The sequence below is a fragment of the Podarcis cretensis genome, assembly GCF_951804945.1.
Source record: "Podarcis cretensis genome assembly, chromosome: 3".
NCBI lineage: Eukaryota > Metazoa > Chordata > Lepidosauria > Squamata > Lacertidae > Podarcis > Podarcis cretensis.
In genome coordinates, this window is record NC_137172.1 from 79,298,042 (window position 1) to 79,325,839 (window position 27,798).

The 27,798-nt window shown below is 40.8% G+C and overlaps 1 protein-coding gene across 1 annotated transcript; it reads right to left on the minus strand.

Annotated features, from left to right (window-relative positions):
• Positions 1-1,953: 1,953 nt before the first annotated feature.
• Positions 1,954-26,635, minus strand: UFL1 (UFM1 specific ligase 1). The gene is made up of 19 exons (XM_079970993.1): positions 26,441-26,635; positions 24,045-24,190; positions 22,259-22,287; positions 21,177-21,274; positions 20,095-20,209; positions 17,888-18,018; positions 17,059-17,117; positions 15,999-16,145; positions 14,950-15,125; positions 12,860-13,039; positions 11,851-11,971; positions 10,028-10,150; positions 9,000-9,120; positions 8,100-8,266; positions 7,056-7,186; positions 5,926-6,006; positions 5,475-5,560; positions 2,982-3,162; positions 1,954-2,202 (listed from the first exon to the last, which is right to left on the minus strand). The coding sequence occupies exons 1-19, from the start codon at positions 26,515-26,517 to the stop codon at positions 1,987-1,989; spliced, it is 2,385 nt and encodes a 794-aa protein (XP_079827119.1). The 5' UTR covers positions 26,518-26,635; the 3' UTR covers positions 1,954-1,986.
• Positions 26,636-27,798: the final 1,163 nt, after the last annotated feature.

Genomic DNA, 27,798 nt, shown 5'->3' on the forward strand with positions numbered 1-27,798 from the left:
GCCCCCATATTCCCATTGCAAACGTTTTCCATTTTACAATAACAGTAGTAACAGAAGAGAAGCACGAAAGGTAGAAGGGTTTCATGGAAAATAGCAGAAGCACTGAGCAAGGGGAGCTTATGTTAGAGAACTTGAAGGAAAGAAAAAAAATGAACAGGAGGAGCTGGGAGTAATACAAGGTGAACAATGAATAAATATTAAGAATGGGAACCAGCATGGAAAATTCTGTGGGGATGCAAATGACAAAGGGAACGAGGGAAAGACTAAAACTTGTTCTAGTGGGGCAGATATTCCTGCCATGATTTCAAACCAATCACATTTTAAAGGGATCCAAGTTTGCTTCCACTTCAGAGCCAGCTGCCTTGCCATAGCTCCCTTTCTCTTGTCTGGCTTGGAGCCAATCTGCACAAGTTAAATCATGAATGCAGAGAAAGCTGGCTTAAGGGCAGGCAGAACCTGGCATCAAAACTTGTTCGCAGTCAGGCATCCACAAAAGAAACCCAAAGTTGCTGCAAAGTAACTTAATACATTGGAAAACAGCAATGCTATTTTGTTGTTGTTAAACCAAATGTTCCATATATAATGGAAATTATGATTTCACTTATACCCCTAAGAGGTATAAATGCATCTAGCAAACAGCAGGAACAGCAATGAAAAGAGTTACGCTGGCACAAACAATAACAAAAATCTCAATGAATGGCTGTTCGGGAGAATAATTTGCTCAATAAAACCAAGACATGTACAAAGACCTGACATAGGAACTAATGATAACCTTTTCCTAGCTTTTTCTTCTTTAAATGGATTAAATATTGTGTCTCATAATAAATGTATTACAAAGTTATAAACACCAGAGAGTGAAATACTATTAAACATCACATGTATCTAGCAATGGGACACCTCAGAGTGTGTTTAAGAGATCACTTTAATGGGCATTTGTCAATATTTGTCCTCTAGCAATGATCTTAAACTGTGTCTCTGACACTGCCCCCCCCTCCATTTGAACAAACTGGAAACTGTTATATATGCTAATATTAGGACTAAAATAATTTGGGGATGCTAACTTTTTTAACCACAACAATTTCTCTCCATAATGTTAAAATGACACAGAGCACTGTGTATTCCTGATACACAAACACACAATTAATTTGTGTGCAAAAAAAGCTCTAGTGACATTTCATTTTTAAGTGGTTAGTAATTTGGAAAGGAAAAATACTGAATACAGAGATATATGGTTGACTCCTGAGTAGTAGAACTCTTACAGGTGAAAATTTAGCCCATTGTTTCTTCTCTCTGAAGCCCCCTATACCTCACAGAAATCAACTCTGGAGAGTTGGCAGGGTCTCTGTAGCAAAGGACAGAGAAATGCAGGGGCTGCTCGGGGGAGGGGGTTGTTTTCTCCCCTTCTATCTGTGAGAATGTCCAGTTAACAGAAATGGAAGGACACCTTCCATTTGCATATAAGCAACAACCTTTTGAATAAATGGCATCTCTTTATGTAAGGAAAACACAAGCATTGTGCGAGAACATATTTGGTGAATATGTAGGCTTTGAGATTTCAAAGAACTCGTCAGATCAGACAGAATTCTATGAAACGCAAAAGCTTGCATAGTCCTACACCAAGTTCCAATCCAACAGTATAAAAAAATATGCTCAACGTCTTCCATCCTTTGAGACCAACACTGTTTCTGTGGCCTACAAAACTGAGAATTCTTAACTCTATGAAAGCTAAACAAATGCTTTGTTCAGTTGCCAGATATTACAAAAATATTTTAAGAGACAAATTCTCCCTTTGGTTATGCTGCCTTGCATTTTCAATAAGCATTTCAGTTCTTTTCGTCAACCATATGGTTGTTGTGTTTAGGACTGTAGTATAATTATTACAAACACAGCTCCTAAAAGCCAAGGCTATTTCAAGCATTATCACAGTTTTCCTCAAAGAAAACATCCCGACTCTTTGAACATCCTGAATGAGTTTTATTAAGATTATCATTCCTCTGTTACAGAAGATTTTCTGGGCCTGAGAACAAGGTCTTTGACAGAGCCAGCCAGCTCCTGGAGTTCTTTCCGGATTGCCTCTATGCTTTCTTCTGCATTCAGGTTGTTATCCACTGAGTCGTCATCTCCTTGCCCAATTTTCTTATTTTGACTTATCAGCTGTTTCACTACTAACCCCTGGTATTTCACAAGAAGAGAATGCTGATCCTGCAAAATGAAACAAAATGTGGCTACTAAGAAGGCAATATGAGCAACTTATAATCAAATGGTGGTTGTGTTAGTTCATAAAGAACCCGCAGTGAGAAAAGCAACTTCCTTCAAGCATAATTATGATCCCATCTCAAAGAATCAAATCAAATCAAATCAAATGAGATCTGTTTTAACATACGGTAATTTACATACCGCTTAGTCATCAAAACCTCTAATCTGTTCACATAAAATATATACCAAGATTAAAATCACGTTCAAAAAAGATAACCTTAACATTTCTTCAAAATACAAATGAGTGATTTTATTTTTGTCTAATATTAATGGGCAGATCATAAAAAAAATCTATTTTAAATATTGCATCCCATATTTACAGCTTTCCCTGGAAGACAATTGCACTATAATATTGCACAGTAGTTGCTTCCCTTAAATTCAGTAGACCACATACCTAATTTTATCCCTTGTTATATATAGTTGACACACATAGTTCCCTATATGTGCTTAATGAGAATTCTATGAATGTGGAAATTAATTACTGAACCAGTCACAGAAATGTCCACTTTCATCCCTCTGCATGCACATATATAATCCTATACATATTTACTTTTACTGATTTCCATACAATTTACTCCTAGAACGTGTGTACAGGATTTCACACAAACAAACAAACAAACAAACAAACAAACAAACAAACAAAGTGGTTTCTGTGAATGCCAGCATTTTCTCAACTTTTGAAAAGAGGAAATTACAACTCTTCTTGGTTTTTCCAGTGTAAGTACCTCTGGGATCTTTGTACTTAAGAAAGTAATGATCTGTGGCACGCATCTTCCGGGTGCATGAAGCATGCAGTGTGTTGAGAACTGGAACAGCAAGACTGATGTCAGGTGAAGAACGAGAGCTGGATCTTCTGTGACTTTCAGCTGTTCAATCAGAGCTTGTCTGTGTTGGAACAGGATTTGCCTGAGACAAAAAACAGGATGTATGATGAGAAAAGGCTTTTACCTATTTAATTACTTGCAGATTTTGGATAATGGTGAATTAATCTGTAATACAATGTTCATTGAAAACAAAAGTTTTGGACTTGGACCACAGTTCAAAACTATAGTTCCACTGTCCTCTTCTGGGAGGCCTTAACTAGAAACTCTCACCTTCCCATTTGTATGATCTAAGGCCTTTTAGAATGGGTGGCATGTTTTTAATGTTTTCTCTCTCCCCATTCCCGCTTTTAATAGATGTACTACTATTGTTTTGAGCTGCCTGTGGCAAAAAGGAAACGAATAAACTTAGTAATAATAATACTAGTACAAGGATAATGACGGCAACTTCACAAATACTTAAAAAGCTGAATACTATTCTACCCATTAACAGGAATAAAAAAGAGCAATTTACTGGTGCATAATATTACCAAGAGGTATAGATGCCACCAAATCCACTCATTATACCTTTCTTCTATCATGGAAATCATGGCGGCATATGTGGGTACCAGGCAGTCTCCGACCCAGGTTCTGACCAGGCTTGGCTTAGATTCCGCAAGAGCCCTGTGAACTTCAGGTCATGCATTACTACCATCCCATATATTTCTCCAAACGCTGTTGGAAGTGCCATGAGTTAAGCGACTCTATTGGACAGATTTAGGAAACCAAGACTACAGTACAAGAACATTAATTGCTACAGCTTGCAGAATGATAAAGGGCTTCTATGATGACAATAAATTATGAATACTGTTGTTTCTAGCTAGTTAGTTATGACTCCACCAACTTGTCAATGTGTCTTTTCTCTTACCGTATTTTTCGCCCCATAGGACACACTTTTTCCCCTCCAAAAATGAAGGGGAAATCTGGGTGCGTCCTATGGGGCGAATGCAGGCTTTCGCTGAAGCTTGGAGAGCGAGAGGCGTCGGTGCACACCGACCCCTCTCGCTCTCCAGGCTTCAGGAAGACATCCGCAGCCTAGGCAGCCCTGCAGGAGGTCTGGCAGGGCTGTCTAGGCTGCGGATAGCAGCCTGCTTCCCGGAGTGTCGGGCGCCCTGAAAGCAGAGCACCCGGCGCTTCGGGAGCGCATCCGCAGCCTGGGCAGCCCTGCAGGAGGTCCGGCAGGGATGTCTAGGCTGCGGATAGCAGCCTGCTTCCCGGAGCGCCGGGCGCCCTGAAAGCAGAGCGCCCGGCGCTTCGGGAGCACATCCGCAGCCTGCTTTCCGGAGCATCGGGCGCCCTGAAAGCAGAGCGCCCGGCGCTTCGGGAGCACATCCGTAGCCTGGGCAGCCCTGCAGGATAGCAGCCTGCCGCCTGAGGCAGACATCGGCCAGCCCCACAAGCTCGGGGTACAGCAGGGAGGCGCAGCGCCGTTCCTCGACCTGGTTCGGTTTCCCCGACCTGCTTTTGGGGGGGGAAATAAAGGAAAATTTTTTCCCCTTTATTTCTCCCCCAAAAAACTAGGTGCGTCCTATGGGACGGAGCGTCCTATGGGATGAAAAGTACGGTAAGTGGCAATAATGTTAAAGCACCTCCCCACTGGTAGCCACGTGGTGGTAAAACCAACTACCTTTAATGAGGACAAGTATGTGTAAACACACTGTTGAAGTATCTTTCTGTATTTTTTAAAGGATGCTGTTTCCAATTCCAGTTTAATAAAGTTGAAAGCATTCAATGTTAAATTTAGAACTCATAAGCTGGAAGTTTTTACATGTGCAATATATATACAAGTCTATTTAGAAATAGAACCCACTGTGTTCAATGAGATGGATTACCAGGTAAGTAGGCAGTGTTTCCCCCCTAAAAAAATGTTTAGGGGTACTCTCATTTTCTTACTCCTATTAAAATACTGCCCATCAATGAGGCCAAACTCAGATTCACAAAATGTTTAGGGGTATCCGTATTCATGCATTCCTCCCAGAAATAAGCACTGTCAGTAGGTATATATATTCTTAATATAAAAGGATTGTAAACAGCCAAAGAATGAAGATGTGTAACTCGTCAGGAGACTTGAATTTAACTTTTGTCCTCCATAAGCAGTTCCTAGCTGTGAAGGATCTTAAATGAGCATTTTTTTGGGGGGGGGGGAGGCATGGCTAGATACCACCAAGAAAGCTTGGGTCAGAAGCAAAAAGCTGGAAAGTATTATTTCTGGAAAATTAACTTACATTAAAACATTTTTATCTCCCTATTCCTTGGAGTAGCAAGACTAGTTTGCCAGCAATGAAGCACCTATCATTATGAAAAAGTGATCACCTGTAGAAGCCTACAGAGGGAAACTATGTATTGCAAAAATATTACCTTTCTTTCTTCTTATCACCCTTTTTCACCATAATATCGCAAGCTTCTGCAGCAGCATCAAGACAGGAAACAAACTCTTCTAAACTCTTCAAAAAAAGCAGAACAAAAAGAATAGCAAAGCTATTATCTCCTTTAAATTCAGTGTGAGGTTTTCCACAGGTTAGGAGAAGCTCATCTAATGTGGAGTGTCATGACTTCCTTCTACACACAGAGGTATCTGATATTTTGCCTATATTGTGTCCTCTGCTGTTTCCCCCATCCATCTTGCTTTTTTCACACCTATGAATAAAATGCTTGCTCTCAGTTTATTTTGCTTACAGTTTGCCTATTCCGAAACTGACTATTAAGGGAAAAGTGAAGAACAAAATCCTTTACTAAATTAATAATGACAAAGCAAATAAAACTACACTTCTTTAGGATAGTGGGTGCAGATTGGATGCCTGAAACTTACCTTGCCATTCAGAGAAATGTGGAGTTTTGTTAAAGGACCTCTTGTCTCTTCAGATAAAGTACTCAAAATCTTTTTCCTCATCTATTTGAAGAAGTGTGCAAATCAATGAAGGTAATTTTAGATTCCAATGAACAACATGTTTTGGTCAATAAACTCAAAAGAAAATAAGAAAGTAGTCTTAGAAACACTAATCTCATATTGCAGGGGTCAACCTTATTGGGCCTTGTGACATATTTGCAAACCAGAGGAATGGTCATGGGCACCTTGCACACTGGACAAACCACATTTAGGCTTGAAAAAAGTGATTTTGTTGCACTGCCCCCAGATAATGGGGTGTTTGTCACCTTCTGACAAGAGCCAATTTTCTCCCCACAGCTATAGTGTCCTGGAAGATCACCCCCATAACAATTAGGCTCGAGAAAAGCCTTCTGTTGCAATTAGGCGGGGAGCAATTTTAAGGGGGGTGCATAAGAGAAAGGAAAAGAGTAATCCTTTCCTCCCCAGCTGCAACCCCCCCACTAACTCAGAATCACCCTTTCTTCATGTCAATAAGGCTTTAAAGAAGCCTTGTATTGTTGCAAATAGAAGGGCTCTGTGAAATTTAATTGTGTGTGTACGGTGAGGTCAGTAGGGAGGGTCACAACCGTGGGCCGAGTTTATTGTACTGCCATGCCCCCCAAAATACAATTTGCTTTGAAATAAATCAGCTACAATTGCAGTTTTCTTCTAAGCCTAATTTCAGCAGGGGGAGGCATGTGGAGGCAGGACTCTGTGGTCAGCAGAGAAGGTTTCTGCAGGCACTGTGCTGGAGACCTACAGACAGGGAGAACCATTGGGAAAATGTCTGTAGGGGTTGTGGAGATCTAAGCTATCTTATAAGCACAGGAACCCATGCCCTACAACAGGGTCTAGGAACCAAAAGACAACCAAATGTTGTTGGACTACAACTCCCATCATCCCTGACCACTGGCCATGCTGGCTGGGGCTGATAGGAATTGGAGTTCATCAATAACACCTGAAGAAGCACAGGTCCCCCCTCCCCCTTGTCCAGCTCTACAATGAGGGTGGGGGGGATATGAACTAATTGCTTTAAGAATCTGTGAAGATAATAGGAAATAGTATCAAAGTACCTCGGTGGTAATGGCAGTGTAGTCTTCTGCTGCCATCATTTGATCAGCAGCTAGGCAGTTGAAGATGAGGTTAGTGATGTCAGTGCAAAACGTCTTCAGCATGTGCTTGGCAATGTTACTTTGCGTCTCATCTGCAAAACAGAATTTCTGCGATTAAAAAGACAATTTGTAAATATTTGCATATTACATTAACCAATCTAGAGAGGCCTCGGCCTTTTTCCCAGCCACAAAGCATCTTACGCTCTGCTTCCAGCTGCTTTTACAGGTGTTAAAATGTCTGTGGCATCACAATGCATGAAAGACCTGCAAATGTTATTGGAAAGGTCAGACAAGATGTTTCAAACTAGGCCATCTTTTGCTTCAAACAGAGAAAGCAAATATTAAACTGACTCCTACGGGCAGTTCTGTGCAGATCACAAACGGCAGAATTCAATGAACATCCACACAAAAATATCTGCAGTAGACAGGGGGAGAAGAATAGAAACCAAAGAGGTAAAAAAAGAAAAAGTTTAAGTAAATGGATGGGCAGTGTCATCACAGACTCTAGTCTTTTAGAGTTCTTTTTGAAATCAGAAACTGCCCAGCAACAGTGTGTTAAACCATAAATTCATTCTGAAGATAAGTGTGTGGCATCCATTACTGCAAGGATATATATACAGTACTGAGCAATGAAACTTCCCTTTCCTCCCTCCACGTGTGCCCCCTGTGCGCTCCCCAAATCTGCTCTAGAGCACTGGTGCTTCAATGGATGGGCTGGGACCCACTGGTGGATCGCAGCCTGCTCTAAGGCGGGTTGTAAAAGGAGCACTACCACCATGGGAATATATGGTAAAAGATTGAGAAGCAGATCCCCAAATGCATGTTTAAATGGGAAGGTTGGGTTTAAAAAGCTTGAAGATATTTGCTCTAGTGGGTTGAGGAAACCCTCAGAACAGATTTAAGGTGTGCATGGGGAGAGGGTAGGAAGTTCTGTTGCTCAAGCAGAAATCTAGTGCTACTGGAACTAGTTACCTAGCACTACCTTAGATACAATCCAAGCTGTACCTGTAAAATGCTTTGCTCCTTTTTCAAATAATCGGATATTATTATACAGGGTGGACACCTCTTCCTGCAAGTCCTTGATGGTCTTTTTCCTGCTAGCTCCAGAGCAAGTAGAAGTGGAGGACATAAATACTGAACGCACAACTTCCTGATAACTCTTGGTCAAGGGCCTAAAGAACGGGGGGTGGGGGTAGGGAGGGAATACATTAGCAAGAGACTAGTATTTCTCCAAATACTGCAGAACCTCAAAACAACAAAACAACATGCTTTCCTATCAGAAGTTGAAAATTTAAAGCCAAGGGCATTTTAAGAACTTCAGCTGCAACTGTTTTTTGTACACAACACAGTAGCTAGAATAGAACTACACAGGCAGCTCACATAGCCTGCAGCTGCAGTAGTTAACAATGACAGTTGGCAACAAAGGAGGAGGAGTCTGGCCTGTGTGACTGCTTTAAAAATGATTTCTTTTGCTGGCTTGGAGCTGCTTTTTGTGAGATCAACAACTTTCTGCTGCAGACACATCATAGAAGGGAGGGTCAGCAGGCTATTTCTCAAGGGCCCAACAAGGCCTGTCTTTTGAACTTTGAGCAGTCTGCTTTCATCACACTTTGTTAATATGGGAACCTGGTAACATAAGTTTGCTTGATTTCATCTTCCCTTCCATTTTTTATGGGTTGTAAATTTTTTAGATTGTAGTCGTTGATAGTTACTGCATTTCTTTATTGACATGTAAGTGACTCAGGGAGCCCTTCTGGCTGAAGAGTGGGATATAAATGCTGTGAATGAATGAATGAATGAATGAAAGCCTTGCAAGATGGAACACCGGAATTCTGATTTTTCATTGAGCTATAGGATGTGTTAGGCCCTGTTTAAGTCAAAACTGAGATAAATAATTGAAATTACCTTATTAGATGGTCAGCGAGTTCTGTTATAAGCTCTTCAGGACAGTCCCTTACATGTTTTCTTAAAACATCCTCAATCTCTTCTGGTGACAGAAAAGGGATCTCGAGGTGCTTGCTCTTATCTGCAATGACCATGAGAAACATAATTAATATCTTCAGTTTTCTTGAAATCTCCCGTGTAAGAACACAAAATACATTCCTCTTAGTATCAGGACTCCCGCAGGTCACAAAAAAATAAGCATGTGCTGACTACTGCTATTCACGTTATTCAAAATTGCTACTGTATGTTTATCACAGAGCCCTAGTTTTTTCCCCTCCCCTTGTTTGCTTTTGTGATTAGATTAATTCAGGAGTCATTTGGAAATATCATGGTAAAATGGGATTCCCCCCAAAAAAACTGCTGTTAAAATTATATGGATACACCATTGCCATTTGCAGTAAGTAATGTTACCAGACACATATCAGAAATGATGCTCTAATGTGAAAAGCTTATACAATTTAAAGCATTCAGGTAAAAAAAAAGTTTATCCTGGGCTGCATTCAACACTGTGCGAGTGTAAGGCAGATAATGCAACTGATCTTCCTTTCCCTTCCTGTAGCTCCCCGTACATCCCTGAAGAACTTCTCCAGAGGGCTGGGGGAAGCTGCCAAACATTGCCAGGTATGACGTGCTGGGCTACAGTACATGGAAATCACCTGAAACCAGGTAACGAAACTTCGCACTACCAGTGTGTTAGCATGTTCCTCCTCACACCTGCAGCCCCATATTAAAACAGCTCACTAAATTCTCTTCATCATATTTCCCCCCCCCCCCTGTGCTTAACCTTGATTTTTGCTTGAAGTAGCATTTCTGTGTTACCATTAAAAGGCTTCGTGTCACAATTCAAATAATTATCTTAGAAAAAAAGATAACCATACTAATATATTTAGATATCTTATAGGAGAATATTTCATTACAAACTAAGGGCAACAGTACTGCATTTACAAAACTACAAGGATTAGGTTACTATAGTAGAATAAACTACAAACTTGAGCTGCTTGTTTGTGATTCCTCATCACTGTCAGCATCTTTTCTCCCCTTCTTCTTGGCTTTCTTAATCTTAAATTCTCTGGCGTTTCCTCCACCGCTACTTTTCACACTTCCAGTGCCCTCTGGTGGAAAAACTACTTGATTAGCATGTGAAGTATTACTAAGTCAAGTGATGCTTTGACAAATATAATGAAATGAAACCAAAATCCTTATAAAAACAGAGAAAATAATAATCCTGACTATATTATGAAAGGAAACAGGAGTTACTATACCTGGGTGCATAATAAAAGAACGACAGAGCTAAGAGTATAGTATTTCAATATTTGTTCTAATTTCTACTTCATCACTAAAGCAAACTGATCCTTATGAAAATGTGACTCAGACTTAAATCAAATAAAAGATAACAGTAAAATGAAAGAAAGCAATGTCCACAGCAAGTTCCAAATCAAGATGAAAGGAAATGCATTTAAGCTGACTGACAATGAAATTAACACAGTTCAAGCAATGCTGAACAGGAAATATTCATGATTACTGTTTGCCTTTTGAACAGAACTATCATCTGCACATTTTATTTCAAATGACCCTAAACCAACTCATTGTAACACTTGGGCTACAACCCTATGCTCACTTTGCTGGGAGTAAGCCCCAATGAAATCAATGGGTCTCATTTCTGAGTAGAAGACAATTCTATAATTGCAATTTGTGAGTGTCCCAATCCCATATGTTAAAACAATAATGTAAAATTCAAGTGTAGTTTTTATTTTGGCATACAATGGGTACTCTGTTTTGGAAGAAAAGCATTATATCAAACTTTGATAAAGTTTGTTAAGAGCCACTCTGCATAAATGCCACTATACAATCACAACTCTGGTTGATCACATTCAGGCTATTCTAAAAATTCAGTGTAAATAGTTTCAAAACTCTAGCAAATCCTTTTCATCCTCTCATTTGTAAAATGAAATTACTCAATTAAATGAATATTCCTTACTTTAGACTGCAATCCTAGGCACAGCTTCCTCTGAGCCCCACTGAATAGAGACGAGCTTACTTCTGAGTAAACATGCATCATATTGTGCTATCAGAACACAATCGTTAACCAAAGCATTATGGTTTGATAAACAGACTAAGCAATGGTAACATTATGTATATAAAAGTGTGACTTGACATTTGCATTAATTACACGTTCGGGGGTGGGGAATGCTAATAAATAAGAGAAATGGCTATAAAGACAACACTGGTATAAATTCCTTCTGTCTAATTACAGCTTTAGAGTCTGCCTTATATAGTGCTGTCTAGAGAGCTTCTATAGCCACCATGCCCTAGAAAACTCTGTTCTCTTGGGAGCTTTCCCCATCAATATGGATTTCTTGCAAACTCAATACTGAGTTCTTACTGTACATGTTAATGTTCTTCCCCACAAACACAAACAACTAACATGTTAATGTTCTTCCTCACAAACAACTAACCAATGTTTCTCATTGTGTCTTACGGTGGGCCAAGACTACATAAATAAGTTGTGAGTGGTGGTGATGATGATGAGAGAGAAGAGCTGTTCTGCTTCCCATGTCCAGCTACAGAGTAAAATGGCAGAGTTACCCTGCTCCCTCCAACAATCTTTTTCTTTGCATTTCCTTGAGCAGTGAAAACTTGACAGTAGTCAGCAAAGAAGAGAAGCAGTACTCTTTCTTCCCAAAACCTGTGTCTCTATTGTCAATGCTGTAATGTGGGAGAAGTCCTTGTCATGCCAACAGGACAGCTGCCAAACTAACAAGAAGAAACCATGGAATCAGTAACCAAGTAACTTATGCCTCCATTTTCTTACCTGCTGCTTTCTTTCTTCTTTCATCTTTCTTGTCTTTTTTACTTGAAGAAGCATTTTCTACAAATGCAGACTGCTTCAGGTCCTCTTCTGTGATTAAGTGCACAGGGTTATTTTTCATCTCCTAAAATGAAGATCATACATGCACCTGTTCATGTGAGATGCACTGGAATGTACTGAATGTTTCTGATACTATCTCCCCTCCTGTTTAGCATGGACATAATGTCCCAGACACTCATAAGAGAGTGCAACACATGACAGACACATACTCAGCTAATATCTGCATGAGGTATCCCATTTGTCAGGTCCTAGCAGAACACTATTACCTTAAACTTAGCCACCATCTACTGAGCTGTGCTGGTTTTGTTAGGAAGAAGATATGCAAGAAATATAAACAGAATAATCCCATTTTTTGCTATTTTACTTTGAAATGCAGCAACATATCTCCGTTTCTTTGTTGTACTCTCACCTAGAAATAATCACTAGACAACCTTTCCTTGCCACCTGCTGTTTTGTTCTTGATTATCACAGTAGGAAAGCCAAGAATCTGACAGTGACTGGCCTGAGATATGGAAAATGGATGTACATGTTCAAGGAATATGAGCCAAATGTGATGGCATCCCAATATTCTCCTGAAATGTGTTGCACAAAGCTTACAAAACAAAGGTGTCATTTTTAACTAGAAGCAAAATTAAATGTAAAACACAATGATGGACAATGCTGATTCCACGGGTAGGTAGTTCAGGTCAAAGACATAAAAACATCATTAATATGTGCTAAAGACAGGCTTGCACAACATGTGACTTATCAAGCTGAATGCAGCCCACCAGCCAGAGATTAGTCTATCAAGGGCTCAATGAATATATTGATTTTGCTTGAATCAAACTGCAAAGAAAGCTGGGGAAGGAGAGAGCACTTGACAGGCCACACTGCATTACTGGTGAGTGGCATTGAGTTTGGTCGGCTGTAACTCATGCAGTTCTTTTCTAAAACAATGCGCCCAGAAACAAACCTTTTCAGCTTTCTGGTGCATCAGATCACCAAACAAATCAGCACAGCTGTTGATAAATTTCTCACTGACAACATTAGTGTCGCCAAAGACCAGAGTTGAAGGTTGTTTACTGAAGGATCTCATCACTTGCTGGAGCAACATGCTGGCATCTTCTACAGAGAATGAACTTGGAAGAAGAGGCTAGGAGCAAAAGAAGCAAAGCCAAACGAAAACCATCACATTGTTATTTATTGTTCAACCAACTGGCTACAATATATACAAATTTGTTTGTATAACTACCATGCATGATATTCATATCCTGGCACAGAATTTAGCAGTCCCGAGATTATTATTTTTTTAAATATTGCTAGTTTTTACAACTGCAAGAAAAGGTTTGAAAGGTGTCTGAACATTGCCAGGTGAAACCTCAAAAGTATGAGGTGAGGTGGGGATTGACTACCCTGAATAACTTTCTGTAGCAGAAAATAAATTATGCACATCTCTCTGCATTGACTCAATCTGCAGAGTTGATACTCACTGCAGAAATCAGCTTTAATAAGGTGCAGAATTTAGGTTACCTTGATGCAAAATCCTGCCTGTCTAGTCATTTAATCTTTGTTAGAGAGATGAATAGGTGAATAGGTGGATGAATGTACTTTAATAAACAGGATTTTTCTAAGCCAGAAAAACTGAAAATGTAAAGATGACATTGAGAGAAGGGAGGTTGGGAAATCAAAAGCTTTTTGACAAAATAAATCTTTACAGCTTTTGGTAAAGTGTCAAAGCTGTTTCAAGCTACTTGCCATGTTTGCATTAAAATAATGTACAAATTAAAAACTCCAGGTAGGATATAAAGCCAATTCAAAAGGCATTTTATAACCTGCAGTATTTGATAACAGGAGTCTGTGCCCTCTGCCTGGATGATGACAGATAAACATGTAATTCCGTTTCTAGGGAGCTTGTTGGGAAAATTATTACTGCCACTTTGTACAAAACTGGTTTCTATCTATCTGGACAAAAATGCTGCAGTTGCAGTGAAGCAACTGTGAGCTAAATATGTCCACAAATCTACAGGCAAGTGGTGTGAAGAATTTTAAGCTGGAATTACAGAATGTTGTAAAACACACAAGTGTATTAGAGTTAACCTGTGAATTCAGTTAGTGACTTTATCACTCTCTTTCAGAGCTGTCTGGGCCATAATTTATTTCCACTTCCAATTTTTCACACTAACTTTGGTAAATTAAAAATGCATGTGGCACCTATTCGGAGGAGTAAGTATGCTTTTAGTCTTCAAAGCTCTATAGCTCCCCCCGCCACACCCGATAAGGAACAGTTTCTATCACAAAGGTAAAAGCCGCTTTTGGATAAATGGAATACAGGAATATTGAGACATATGTCTATTGAGACATAAAGCTTGATAGCAAATCTTTTTTGTTTAAGAACTGAAGTCCCATCTACAAAAATAGCATCTCAGGCAGTATTAGAGTCTGCCACATCAACCCTAAGCTCTTGCTCAATATTGATTTGGCAGAAATTAGGGCTTAATGCTTCTCAAGCTGGAACAAGCGAGACTAGCAAGTGATGACCTTTCAACTGCCATGTCCTTGCAAATTGCAGTAATCACTGCTTTAAATCTGTGGTGTATAATTTTCCTCTGGGTAACTGCATAAAATAGTCTCTGTTGCCACATAGGAACACAGGGAGTTTCCTTATATAGACAGATAATTGGTCCATTTGGTTCTATGCTGCTGGCAGTGACTGGCAGTGGTTCTGCAGGATCTCTAACAGGGTATCTATCCCCCATGACCCCACCAGGAAATGCCAAGGATTGGACCTGGGTCCTTCTGGAGGCAAACGGTTGTAGACAATGTAGCACTGTGGAGAATATTTGGCAGCGCAAGGATTTCCCTTGCGTGATGGAACATTCTCAAGTCTCTTACCCCAAACAACCTTGAAGTTTGCTCAACTCTCAGGAGATTCGGGGATGACGCATAGTGTGCATGACGGGGGAAATCTCCTTGCGCTAGTGCAAGAAGTTTAGTCATGACCTGTGCTGTGACCCCTTTTGAAAAATAAAGCCAGTGGAAAGAAATGAAAAGCAAAGAGCATACCGCTATATCCACCCACGTTCCAGAGCTGATGGCTTCATCCACGGAGGCCTCCACTTGATCCACAATTTCCTGACCAACACAAGATGATTTCAGAAACAAGAGCTGCAAGGACTTGTACCTTTTCTTTATGTAGTTCACAGGGTCTGGGATGCCAAGTCTGGACAATGCATCAAATTCTACAAAATTACAGAAAGTGCTTGACTTTGAAGCAAACTAAACCGAAACAAAACAAAACTGGGACAATGGGCTAGACATCTCTTGGTGGACACTGACCACCCTCTTCGCAGCCTCTCTGTGGCTTTTGTTTCTTGCTCACTCTGAAGCAGTAGGGAACCCAGGAGCTGGTGTTTGTATGTTAACTTGGTAAACTTGTCAGGTGGGCAAGGGAGGAAGTCTTCCACAAGTCTGCTCACTATATCACTCCCCAATAGGAGAAGCTGGCTAGCCTCCGTTTTCCCCAATACAACAGCAATAGCTTCAATAGCAATAGTCCTGTCATGTGTGGATTGCCATGTGTGGATTAAAGAGTGGGACTAGGTCTGCTCTTCCAAACATGCCCTCTATTACCAAAGCTTACAGCTTCATCCAGGCCCAAAGGAGGAGCTCAGGAATTCGTCCTTCTTCCAACTCAGGAACTATACTAGGGAGCAGGGGGTGGCGATGTTCTGCACTGCATTATCTCCTGCACTGGTGATCAGCAGTGGAGGCTGGTTATTAAGGGGAGTCAGCCCCCAGCTACTTGTCTTCTTTCTTCCAGCCAGCACAGAGGCTGGCAGTGACTGTCAGCTTTCTCCTCCTTAGTTTTAGTGTTGCCCTTGTAGAACTCAAGAGGGACGAGGATGGGGACAAAACAAGAATTGGCTCTGTCTGTTAGTGGCTCTGCCTACTGTTAACCTTCCTGCCCTACCAGTCTCAATAGGCGTCAACCATTATTGATGAGGAAAAATGGGATATATGAGGGTCGGAGGGAGGGGGAGATCTCTAAGAAATATGCTTCTCTTGACCAGTAACTTTCAGAAAGAAAAGTTTGTTCAAAAGGGGTAAGTTACCTAAATAACCATTTTGCTTGAAAAACGAATCCACCCAGTTGCTCTGTGTTCTGGAGTAGATGTCAGGGATAAACACAGCCTTATCTTGCCTTCCACCAACCACTGTGCCTTTCAAACGTCCAGTACTAACAAGTTCTTCCAGCATAGCTGGGAAAAGAAACAAAGCAGTCACAGCATTAGAAATACTTATGAATATGTGATTAAAAATACAGGGATTACAACCACAACTCAGAGGGATGTATGCAGGCCTATATTTTTTCTGGACAAGTTAAATAATTTGAACACACAGACACACCTAGATAGATAGATGTTAAACTGTTCTCCTCTCACCTGCTTCCTGTAGTACAGTATATTATATATTAACAAGTGGGAAAAAGTCACAGGAAAACAGCTGTTTCTTCAGCACAGTCTCAGCAGACATTTGCAGTCAGCAACAGTGTGTGCTATGGTTTCTTTTTATCATTATTTACATTTTTGTGGGTGGTATGTCTTATTAAAACATTTTTTAAAAAATACATCAGCTTTGTTTGCCTGATTTGTACATGGGGTGTTATACCCTAGTTTTGAAGAAATAATAATTTGAATGCATGTATTTAATATGAGCTTCATTTAGTTACTGTCTGATTTTCACTTTAGGTTGCAATGAATTTAATTAAGATATTCTTATTTAGAACAAGGAAACTCTATATGTTGAAGGTGTGGGCAGCCAGAAAATGGTTGGCCAAAATAAATGCAAACTACATTAAATGATAGTGGTCAGGAGGAACGAACAAGAATGATATGTAGTAAACAAGAGCTGGAATAGTTTTAGGGAGCGAAAGCTCAGGACTGCAGAAGTCTTTTGGTAATGAGGCAGGGTTATTCCTCTAAGGCCACACCTCCTTTGCTGGTCCCCCAAAACAAGACAAACATGAAAGATGCATTTTAATGGGTCAGTTTCAGTTTGCTTTCGAAAGGAGAAAAAAGTACGCAAGCTTTAAACCTTATCTTAATTGCCTCTTACTTAACACTTTCTGATATAACAAAAAATCAGCATTAAATAAGTCTGAACAAAACTCACAGTAAAGCAGATGCTCCTGAAATCCATGCCGAGTTATTAGGTTAATTATTGGCGTAGGTCTAAAGAGAGAAGTGATATATAAGAAACCAGGACACTCATACATAAACACTTAGGGCAGGATTTGGCATCTGTGAAAATCACCTTGGTTGTCCCGATCAATTTGCCCATCAACAAAAGCCCTGTGGAAGGACTTCCATGTGTGCAATGGGACTTCCCCTCCTTCTTTCCCTCTGCACAACCAAAATTGGTTTTTGGTGGGGGCTGGGAGATCCCCCATAAAAGCACATGGGGGATCCTTCCACATGGCAAGCCAAAATGTTTGTCCCCATGGAACCATCGCCTTAGCACAACAGTGAATCCTTCCTTAAATATCTTTATTTATTCCACATTGAGCACCAAGTTTGTGAATACTGGAATAAAATAAATTGCTATTTTCTACTTCATAAACAGAATACTGTTAGAATATGTTATGCAACCACTAATGTCTTTTGCTTCCAGTTTTTTCACTGCTAAAGACAAGAAATTTGTGGAGATTTTGCAGGGAGGAAACGTTTAAGGATGGGACGTCAGTAGCTGTGTAAAGATTTGGAATTTTTTTATCGGAAAAGTAGGAGCATGTCCAACTTTTGTCTATTTATGGGAGCAGATTCTTTGATGAAAAGCCAGAGCCAAAGTGATGCAGTTGCCATTGCTATTGTAATTAAAAACAGTTACGTTTGCTCTGGAAAATTTAATCTTGCTTTTATGCAGGAAGTGTCTGTATATCTTACACAAGGAGCAGATAATCAGAGCTGTTTATCCCAAAACAGAAACGTGTCTTTCAATTTACCTGGTAATGGCAGTGAACAGACCACGGATACGGGCCCGATGCCGTGTGACAAATGCATCTGTGAAAATCACTCCTCGGTTGTCCTGATCAATTTTCCCATGGATAATTTTGCCCAGGCGGATGGAAAATGCCTGAGAACATAAACACAGCAATTAACCGGAGAAGCCATTTGACGTTGCACTGTTTTTACATTTTGACTTTATGCTGCTTTTAGCAGGCTTTTAATAGGTGCATGTGGATTCAGCCTTGAGACAGGATTTGATGTTAGACTACAACCAACCATTAATCCACCACTGCTTCTAGGTACAGATAAGAGACCCCTCTTCAGAACTTGAATGCTCAGGAAGACAATTAAGCCAATGTAGAGAGCCTTACATTCCTGCTTACTATCATGGGACTTGACAGTAAGGAAGCTCTGAAGTATGGCACACATTATAGCACAAGGATTAAGTTTTTGCAGCTGATGAATGCCTCGACCTTCTGTAGTCCTACTGGTACATTCTGAAAAATACTCAATGGATTCAAGCGCGATAAGTGTTTCAAAAATTTGTGTAACTTGGAATTATCCTTCTGCTTGAAACTTTGGCTGTGCTCTGTGTCCCATCTGTCAATGGCAGCAGATTTCTAAAACCTTTGGTCTGCATTCTTTTATTTGGATTTCATCTTATTTATCCTAAAACATTTCTGTGCTTAAAAATGAAGGTCTTTCTGGCAAAACACCTATTAAGAGGTGGAAAGGTGGGCTTTCCAAGCTTGGGCATAGTTCCAGGGCCCTAATCAAATACATTTCAGAGATTATTGGAGACAGCCAAGATGACTCAGTTAAGGATCTTAATAAGCCTTGTATGCAACCCTGAAATCTAACATAAAAGGTGGCATGTTTTAAAACAAATGTTATAAATGAATGCTACCCCCAAGCCAAACGCTCTAATGTTATTTCAGAGTCACCTCCTCATATCAGAGTCTTGCAGGAGGGAATGTTGAATGAATGGAAGAATGGGGGCCAAACAGGGAGAAAACCTTGAATTGCTGCTGCCTTATCGATGAAGCTGTGAAGTGGAATCCTGCTGTGTATTGCTGTTTTAAAGCAAACAACAACAACAACAACAACAACATGATGTCCAGAAGGCAGGAATTGACACCTATCATTCTTACATAGAAATCCATGTTAGTACCGAGAAAAAACATGTGATGTGGCGGATCTCTGACCAATTTTGAAGTATAATTAAAGTTCTTGCATCAAGATTCTAAGAACTCTTGTGCAAAACAATATGCACTTCAGTGACAGAATATCTGAAGTTGTACCAGTATTAGATCACACGCAATTACATTACTTGGAACTTTGCATGTACTATTGATGTAAACAGGTTCTCATGTGTAAATAAGACATAATGTAGCCCATTTTGCTTCCTAAGTTGAGGCCCTATCCAATGTTCCCATTCTGCTAATGCAAGAGACTTGGGTTTGCAGAACAGAACTTTCTCCATTCCTCTTGTCTGCAGCCCCCTGCATGCCCTCAAAATAAACTCTGGAGTTGGGGGACCCCAGAAAAAAAATTGGGATGAACACAAGGGGAGGGAAGAAATGCAAGTGCTATGCAGTGTTGTAGCTATTGGGGGGGGCGTAGCTGGTTTTTTGCCCTGTGTGAAGCCTCCAGAGGGACACCATTAAGGCTTCCAGCCTGTGTGTGTGTGCCAATGCCTGAGTTGGTGTGCCCAACTAGGTCTTTAACCTAGGTGAAATAAAGCCTAGTTTTGCTCCTGGTGCTATGGATACCATCCTTATTTTCCTGGTATGTTAGGAAAATGCATTTTTGCTCATCTGGCTGCAAACCACCACATTGGGGAATCAACAAACGCTTCCAATTTCTACAGCCCAATGGTCTGTGCTAACCAATGACTATGGATCTTAAGAAATATTTTTGCCTTTTCAGAGAATCTTACTGAAGTAGTAGATCAGGACTGCTTCACTTCCCTATTATTAGACACAGTGGCTGCCAGGAAATTAGATTCAATACTGCAGTCACAGTATTTAGAAGCAATAAGCAAATTAAAACCATGTTAGACTTTAAGTACCATAAGAAAAGACATTGTCAAACTTAGATCACAAGCTAGTGCATTTGATACTGGAACTTATTATCATAATAGTAATGACAGGTGAAGTATCACATGCTTTAGTGAAAAGTTGGTCATTTTCATATTGATTACCTGCTTCAAGAAATCTCCAGGAAGGTCATATGCCTTGCACAAATCAGATATTTTCACTTGCCCAGATTCCTGTAACTTGTCATTTGTTTCTTCTGCTATCTGATCTAGGTAATTCCTAATATGGAAAAAAAAGTAGTATAAAATTCCAAATTTGCCTTGCGTGCTGTAACATTATTTGCTTTTAGTAATCCTATATACCGGTAGTACTATATGAAAACATTAAGTGTATGTTGCGTCTACTACAAACTTTGTAAAAGATGTGATCATTCTCCCTCAGACAGAAGTTACCATTAGTTTTCATGTTTTACAAAACCGATAAAGCAAATGTAATTCTTCATAGTGTTCTGTTGCTTGATATATCTCGTCTGAAGCTCATATCTAAAACATAAAGATTGTAGGCTGATATTGGAGTTTAAACTGAACGGCACCCATATCGGATATCACAGCAAACATATGGTCCATGTCAGCAATAGAACACTGCATATATACTAGATATAAGCTGCGATTTAATCAGGTTGTCATGATATATAGGTAATTTGCCCAAGGCCCATTTAGTCCAGCATCCTAATTCTCACAGCTGGCAACCAGATTCATATGGGAAGCCTGCAAGCAGGACCTGTGTACTCTCCGTTTGTTCTTTCCAGCACCTGATTCTTAAAGGTGATACACATTACACTAAGTAGTAAGAGTTCCTTGCACACTGTGTCTCTCTTTCAAACGACCCAAGAGGGCAGACTACTTGCTGCTGATGCTAAGGAGTCTCATCCATCTCCTCTACACACACTGGGCATAAAAGGGACACAAAGCCCCCCCCCCCCTTAATTTCCAGAGCTTTTTCTGTCTTTGTCTCAACAGTAATGAGGAAAGTTTAAATGCCTTCCTTTGCATTAGCAAGCATAAAACAATAAAGTGGTTCTCAAATGTTTGTATGACTTCAACTGCTCAGCTTGTACAAAAGCAGTGGAGTACATTCTCAGACACAATGCATAATTATTGGCTTCCATTTCCTCATTCTGGATTAATCACATCTAAAAGCCCATTACACATTTACACTGTATTTAATCACTCTTGAAAGAACTCACTCATCTATAAGCTGCCCCAATACTAGTTGAACTGTTCGGTCTGATTTGACAAGGTCATTAGCTCGGTTTTCAATATGGAGCAGATCTACATTTACTACCTGCAGGGGGGAAAAACAGGTTAGCATCTAGAATTCAAAGCCATCATCTACTGTCAAAATGATACACTTTCACATTCACAAACCATTACACTCTAGCTACTTTTCAATAATTCAGATACAGGTGTATCTTAACTGAAAAAGAAAATGTGATATTGGAAAAGAAAATAGCAATCAAGACAAGTTAACACACAATGTAATAAAATCTCTAATTATTATGAAAAGCTTCAATTTAGCTGAAGCTTTTCAGATGGAAAAAGGTTAGCAGAAATGAAATATTAATTCCCTGACTGTTTCAGCAATCAGTCATTGTTATTTGTGCATACTGTGACATTTAAAAAGCCCAACGTCCTTGATAGGCTAAAACAGGCTTCAAAAATTAAAACAAGTGTGATGGGGTGCTTATGTTGATGAACAGTGTGATTAAGTTGCTCCCATTCTCTGTGATTTTATAATAATATATAAAATTACAGAGAATGGGAGCAACATAATGGAACCTACAGAGACACCACAGTTAGTAAAAATGAAATATAGGTTAGCAGCTAAGTGTTTAAACTCTACTCCAGAGGTGGGTGGAATCTCCAGGACACGGGACAATTTGGCCTTCTAGGTCTTTCCCCCAAAACCATGCCCACCCAGATGACATTACTGGTGGCGGGTGGGTGGACAGGGTTTAATGCTGCACTGGCTGTGCGATCCTGTTCCCAGCAGTAACAGGACTGTGTAACCTAGAGGCAGGATTTAATCTCCACCTGTCAGCTAATTGCAAGACTGCAACTTAAAAGGGAAGGGGGGACCCACCCATACACTATTCAGTAACTATTTAGGTTTCCATACACTACCCACTTACCTAGGAGTAAGACTCACTGAACACAATGAGACTTATTTCTGGGTACAAAATCATTAAAAACAAATGTGTATTTCAAATTGGCCCAATTAAGCACAGATAAAAAGAAATAAAAAGTATTTATGCTTAAAGCAAGTTACCTGTTGCAAATCAACAATGTTTACACGACCTGTAACAAAAGAAAGAATATATTAACAAATAGATTTTAATGCATAATACAGAAAGTCATAGACAAAGGAAGTACATTATAATGAACTGTTTTATTACTCTTTATATTTTGATTTGAAACTTCAAACATGGTTTTATGCATGTAGTCTGGGAATTAACCCTGCTTGCTAAATGGAATTTACTACCATGAAGTGTGAATAGGACTTCCTTTATACATAATTTTTCCAGCATAGTTGCAACTGCCTCTAAGTTTCTTGCATATTTGTCCAATTACATGTAAAGGCATCTACACATGGAAGAAAGTCATGCCACTTGCGTAGAAATCTTTACACATACCTGGACCAGCATGGTGTTAACTATAAAGGTGGTGGCAGCAGCAACATCTGGAATAGCAAAGAGTATTTTGCAGGCACGCTCCAGATCTTCCATGCACGCTAGTACCGCAACTTACATCAGTGGAGGGAAAGCTTTCAAAAAAGATCTATACATGAAAGTGCCCCCACTTTGAAATGAAATTGGAAGAGCTTGTGAAAAGAGTTGTGTGCTCATTAAAGTGCATAAGAGTTTGTATCATTTGCACTATGGTAAACTCCACTGAAATAAGTCTGTTAATCTGCATAAAGAATAAGATTTCTGTTGATGAAGACTGCTGGTAGCTAATGCTTTGTTCTTAAACTAAACAAACAATGGCATGAAAAACCAAAAGGCATTTGCCTTTATTCCTGTACTCAGCATGAAAGGGATGCTACAACTTCAGATATCAACTGATACTTGCCAGGAAGAAAGCTCCCTCAATTATTCTTTTCCTCATACCCTAGGAGTTTAATTGTTATCAGCAGTGGCATAGCTACTGTTCAAACCCAATCTTGAGTGAGGCAACTGGCAACTTCCAAAATGGGGAAAGAGTTCATTTTTTTTTTAAAAAAAACTGTGCCGGGCTGGGGGGGGGGGGTAAGAAACCCTTCTTCTGATTCAAACCCATGCTTCTCATGGGTGCTTTTTATGAAAAATGCAAGGGATGGAATAGCTAATGACAGTTTGGCTCTTACTCACCTTTCAGATAAGACCAGATAGCTTTGTAAATACAACTGAATTCTCTGTTACAATCCTGTCTCCAGTTTCACTTAACTTCTTACACGGTTTTTTTTACAACTTTCCCATTCAGTGCAGACAATGTATGTAACATACCAGAATAGTGCTAAACTGTGCTTGCAATTCCACATAAAAATATCCTACATACTTCTTTGCAGTTCCTTTTAAATGATAAATGAACACCAAGTATTCCAAATTCAGCAGCAGCTTGAGAGGTAAGTGGAATGACATAGAGGCTGCATTCCTATACCCACGTATCTGGGAGTGAAGCCTATTGAACTCAATGGAACATAGTTCTGAGTAGACATGTATGGGACTGCAATGTAAAGTTACCTAACATTACCATTATTAGATTAGCCCTGGGTCCCTTCCAAGCTAGGATTCTGCCACTAGCAGTTTGGATAATCAGAATTGCTGCTTTTGTTTTCCACCCCACCCCTAGCTGATCTTGAAGATATGTCAACAGGAGTATCTTTCTAATGGTTATTTTACTTTGGCGAGTCCATTCGCACTATGAAATAGTGTTAGAATCATGACCCTTAAATGTCTCGATGGGAAGGATACATGTTTCTATGTATTTTTATTTTCCCAAAGCAATTTACCTTTAAAGTTTCGTTCTCTGTAGTTGAGCTTGTAAACATATTTAGATATTTTTTACACACTTACCACCATGAACATGAAGTTCATCACGGATCTCTCTGCTAATCTGCGCAGGAGTAATATACTCTTTTCCATCAAGAGTATGCACCACTTCCAGCTGTTTTTCAGCAATCAACTTGGAAACGATCTCTATGCAATTACGTTCCGACAGTCTGCATACATAAAAGAACAGCAAAACATCTTGCATGAGATCCTGACAACTTGATTTTAAACAAGTGCTACTTCATTTCTAAGACAATCTGGAGAAGCTTCAGCAATCTATTTATGCCACAGAAATTTTCAGTTAAGACAAGTGTTTCTGACAGATCGACAATACAATCAAATTATCCCTTAATGCTCTGTCTTACTGCAAACAGAAAGCAGAAAGGTGGGTTTCACTACCACCACACCATGCTTACAAGTTAAGCAGGGATTCTTATCAATATTAATAAAACTGAGAACGTTACTAGGGGTCTGTACTCCAGATATACTGGTGCAAAACGGGCAAGAAAGTTGTTTATTGGGGCTGATCAAACTTTGTGGAGCTTCATATATACTGATTTCCAACAGCTTTCTCCCCACACCTTAGATTCCAAGGCAGTTCCCAAATACCAGGATAGCAACTTGTAGGTACATTCAACAATGGATGTCTAATGCCGTTTTCACAGAATTACTGCAGATTTTTTATCTTCAGCAGATTATATCAGAACTTGAAATGTAACATCGCATTGTGTTTTTGGATAATATTGGTTACCATTCTAAATGCACTGACACTAATTATGAGTAATGGATATCAATGGATCTTTTTTGCAGCGAAATGGAACAGAAGTTTGTATTGTGTTATATGGCCATTCTACAAACGAAAGCAATTGCCAGCCTTATCACAAGCTCACAAAAACACTGTCTGCTAAATATTAGACCTTGTGGACTGCCATGGGCTTTTCAGTTTTATATTATTATATTAGAAAATAATACAAAACAGTATGCAGTAATACATATTCTGAAAATGTCCAAACATGTATGTCGAGTCATACTTTCTTAGTTCCGTTCTCATATATTACACACACACATTCATATTCAACCGTCATTACAGTAATCAAAGGTCCAGTACAATTCTTTCAACGGTAAAGCCTGCTAAAATAAGCACTTTGACGAAACTGCCAGAAATGATTTTCAGGTGGCCCAAGAGTTACCCTTTTTGTGCTTTCACAGCCACATTGCAGGTTGCGTTTTACTGAGCTGGTGCAGCCCTTTAGCTTTACAGTACATGCATCTTAAAAGACCCACAGATGTATTACAGTACTGGGATGCAACTTCCACGGACTAAAGAGTCCACTTCATGAGGAGCAGACCGAAAGCTTATTCCCCAAACAGATATGTCAGGAGTACAAGACCCTTTTAAGTGCTTCTGTTGCAAAGCAGGCCAACACAGGAGATTGATATACCAGGAAATAATAATAATTATAATAATTTATTATTTATACCCCGCCCATCTGGCTGGGTCCCCCCCAGCCACTCTGGGCAGCTTCCAACAAAACACTAAAATACAATAACCTATTAAACATTAAAAGCTTCCCTAAACAGGGCTGCCTTTAGATGTCTTCTAAAAGTTTGGTAGTTATTTTTCTCTTTGACATCTGGTGGGAGGGCGTTCCACAGGGCGGGTACCACTACCAAGAAGGCCCTCTGCCTGGTTCCCTGTAACTTGGCTTTTCACAGAGAGGGAACCGCCAGAAGGCCCTCGGCGCTGGACCTCAGTGTCTGGGCAGAACGATAGAGGTGGAGACGCTCCTTCAGATATACTGGACCGAGGCCGTTTAGGGCTTTAAAGGTCAGCACCAACACTTTGAATTGTGCTCGGAAACGTACTGGCCTCAGGCGCTTGTTCAAATGTTAAATGCACGGGGGACCTGTTGACACGTTTGCAGGATGCGTGGGAAAGGCAGCAGCGAGCAAAGCACGGATTCCCAGGGCGGACAGGATCGCTGCTGCTGCTTCACTGGCTCATATGCCTTTGGCAGCAGCACCTTTAGCAAATGAGTATTATCCGGGTGACATTTTTCACTAGGCCAGGAAAAGCTCTAGCCCCGCTATGCTGCATTTCTGGATGCCAAGGTTGTCAAAAGCATAGCACGTGGAGCGGGGATGAAAACAACAACAACAACAGGCAACCCTACTTAAGAGCATTACGGCACTAAGGTGAGCAGAGACCCCCTTCCCGGCTGGAGGGTCGCGCCGCTTCTAGGAGCATTACGGGCCATGGCCCAGAGGGACGTGGTTAGAGCTGCTGCTGCTGCTGCTGAGCAGGGAATGAAGGAGCCTCGGGCTCGTCGCGCGAGATACCGTGGAAGGAGCGAGATTCGTCCGCGCGAGGGGGGCTCGCGGGTGGCTCCTCCCCTTCCCTCCTTCCCCCCCCCCCTCACCTCTGCGTCGCCTGGGCGAACTGGGCGGATTGGAACTGCTGGGACAACTTCAGGATCTCTTCCCAGGTAGCCGCCATGGTTGCCCCGCGTCCGAGGAGGGGGCGGGGAAAGGGGGGGAGGAGGAGGAGAAGGCGGCGGCGGCGGAGTGGGAACGGCGAGGCCTCTGGCACTCACACGTCAGCTCAAGAACGTTCCGCGGACGGAGCGCGGCGGCGGACATTCCTCTGCCGTTTCGGGCAGAACGCGATCTGGCTGCCGCGGCAGCGCCACCTGCAGGAAGACAGCTGCCACTGACGGTGCGCAGGGGAATGAGGAACACACACCCTCCGCCCTCTCACTGTCTGCAGGGGGATCCGTGTGCAGTCAAAAGACGTTTTAAGAAATCATTAAATTGCAACGTGCACTGACGCCCCCCTCTCCTGGCTCTGGGCGTTTCCGGAAACATCAAATCCCGCCTCTAGTGTCTTTTCCCCAACGGAACGCTTCCTAAAATAAATCAATAGGACCGCAACCGTTGTGTACTAGCAGGACAAATGCGTGATCTAAAATGATCTAAATGTGCTTGAAACATTGTAGAAAACAAAACATAATGAGGTAATTAATTGCTGTGGGTTTGTGAGCGCCGGTCACGTTGGAAGGAGCCCACGAGGGCTTGCCTAGCACACGTGGATCAAGTTCTTCTATCCTGCGCAAAACATGGTACCCGCTCTTCCGAGGGAGGCGCAGCCTTCTCTGTAGGTTTCCCACAGGAAATGTTATGTACTGAGTTGAATAGGATCTAAACTTCAGCACTCTGATTGGTCCTAGAACAATAGGATCCAAATTGCAGCAGTCTGATTGGTCCTAGAACAATAGGATTCAGAATGCAGCAGTCTGATTGGTCCTATAACAATGCAGCAGTATGATTGGTTGGCAGGAACCACCCAATCATGCTCCAGATATAAGTGAATCCACAACCTGATTGGCTTACAGTAGAATTCCAGAATTAGCCAATCATGTGCAGCCCATTGTGTAAATAATGTATATAAAGCAGATACTTTGCGGGGACTTTCACTCATTCCTCCCCACCACTATGAGCTAAATAAAAAGCATGAAATCACTTTGCGACTCTGAGTATATTTCAGGAAAATATCTCCAAGTTGGGGTATTTAATATGTGCGCTGTCTGGATCCACCCATTCCAGTGGTTCCCACACACCACCCAACAAATAGATTGGGCAGCCTAAAAACTTGCGTTTTCTAATGCCTTCCTGGCATGCGGGACTCTTGCAATTCCCTGCGGCTGCCACTGCACACTTAAGGCACATTGAAGCTGGAGACATGTGGGGCAGGTGGCCTGGTACCACGGGGGTCAAGCCA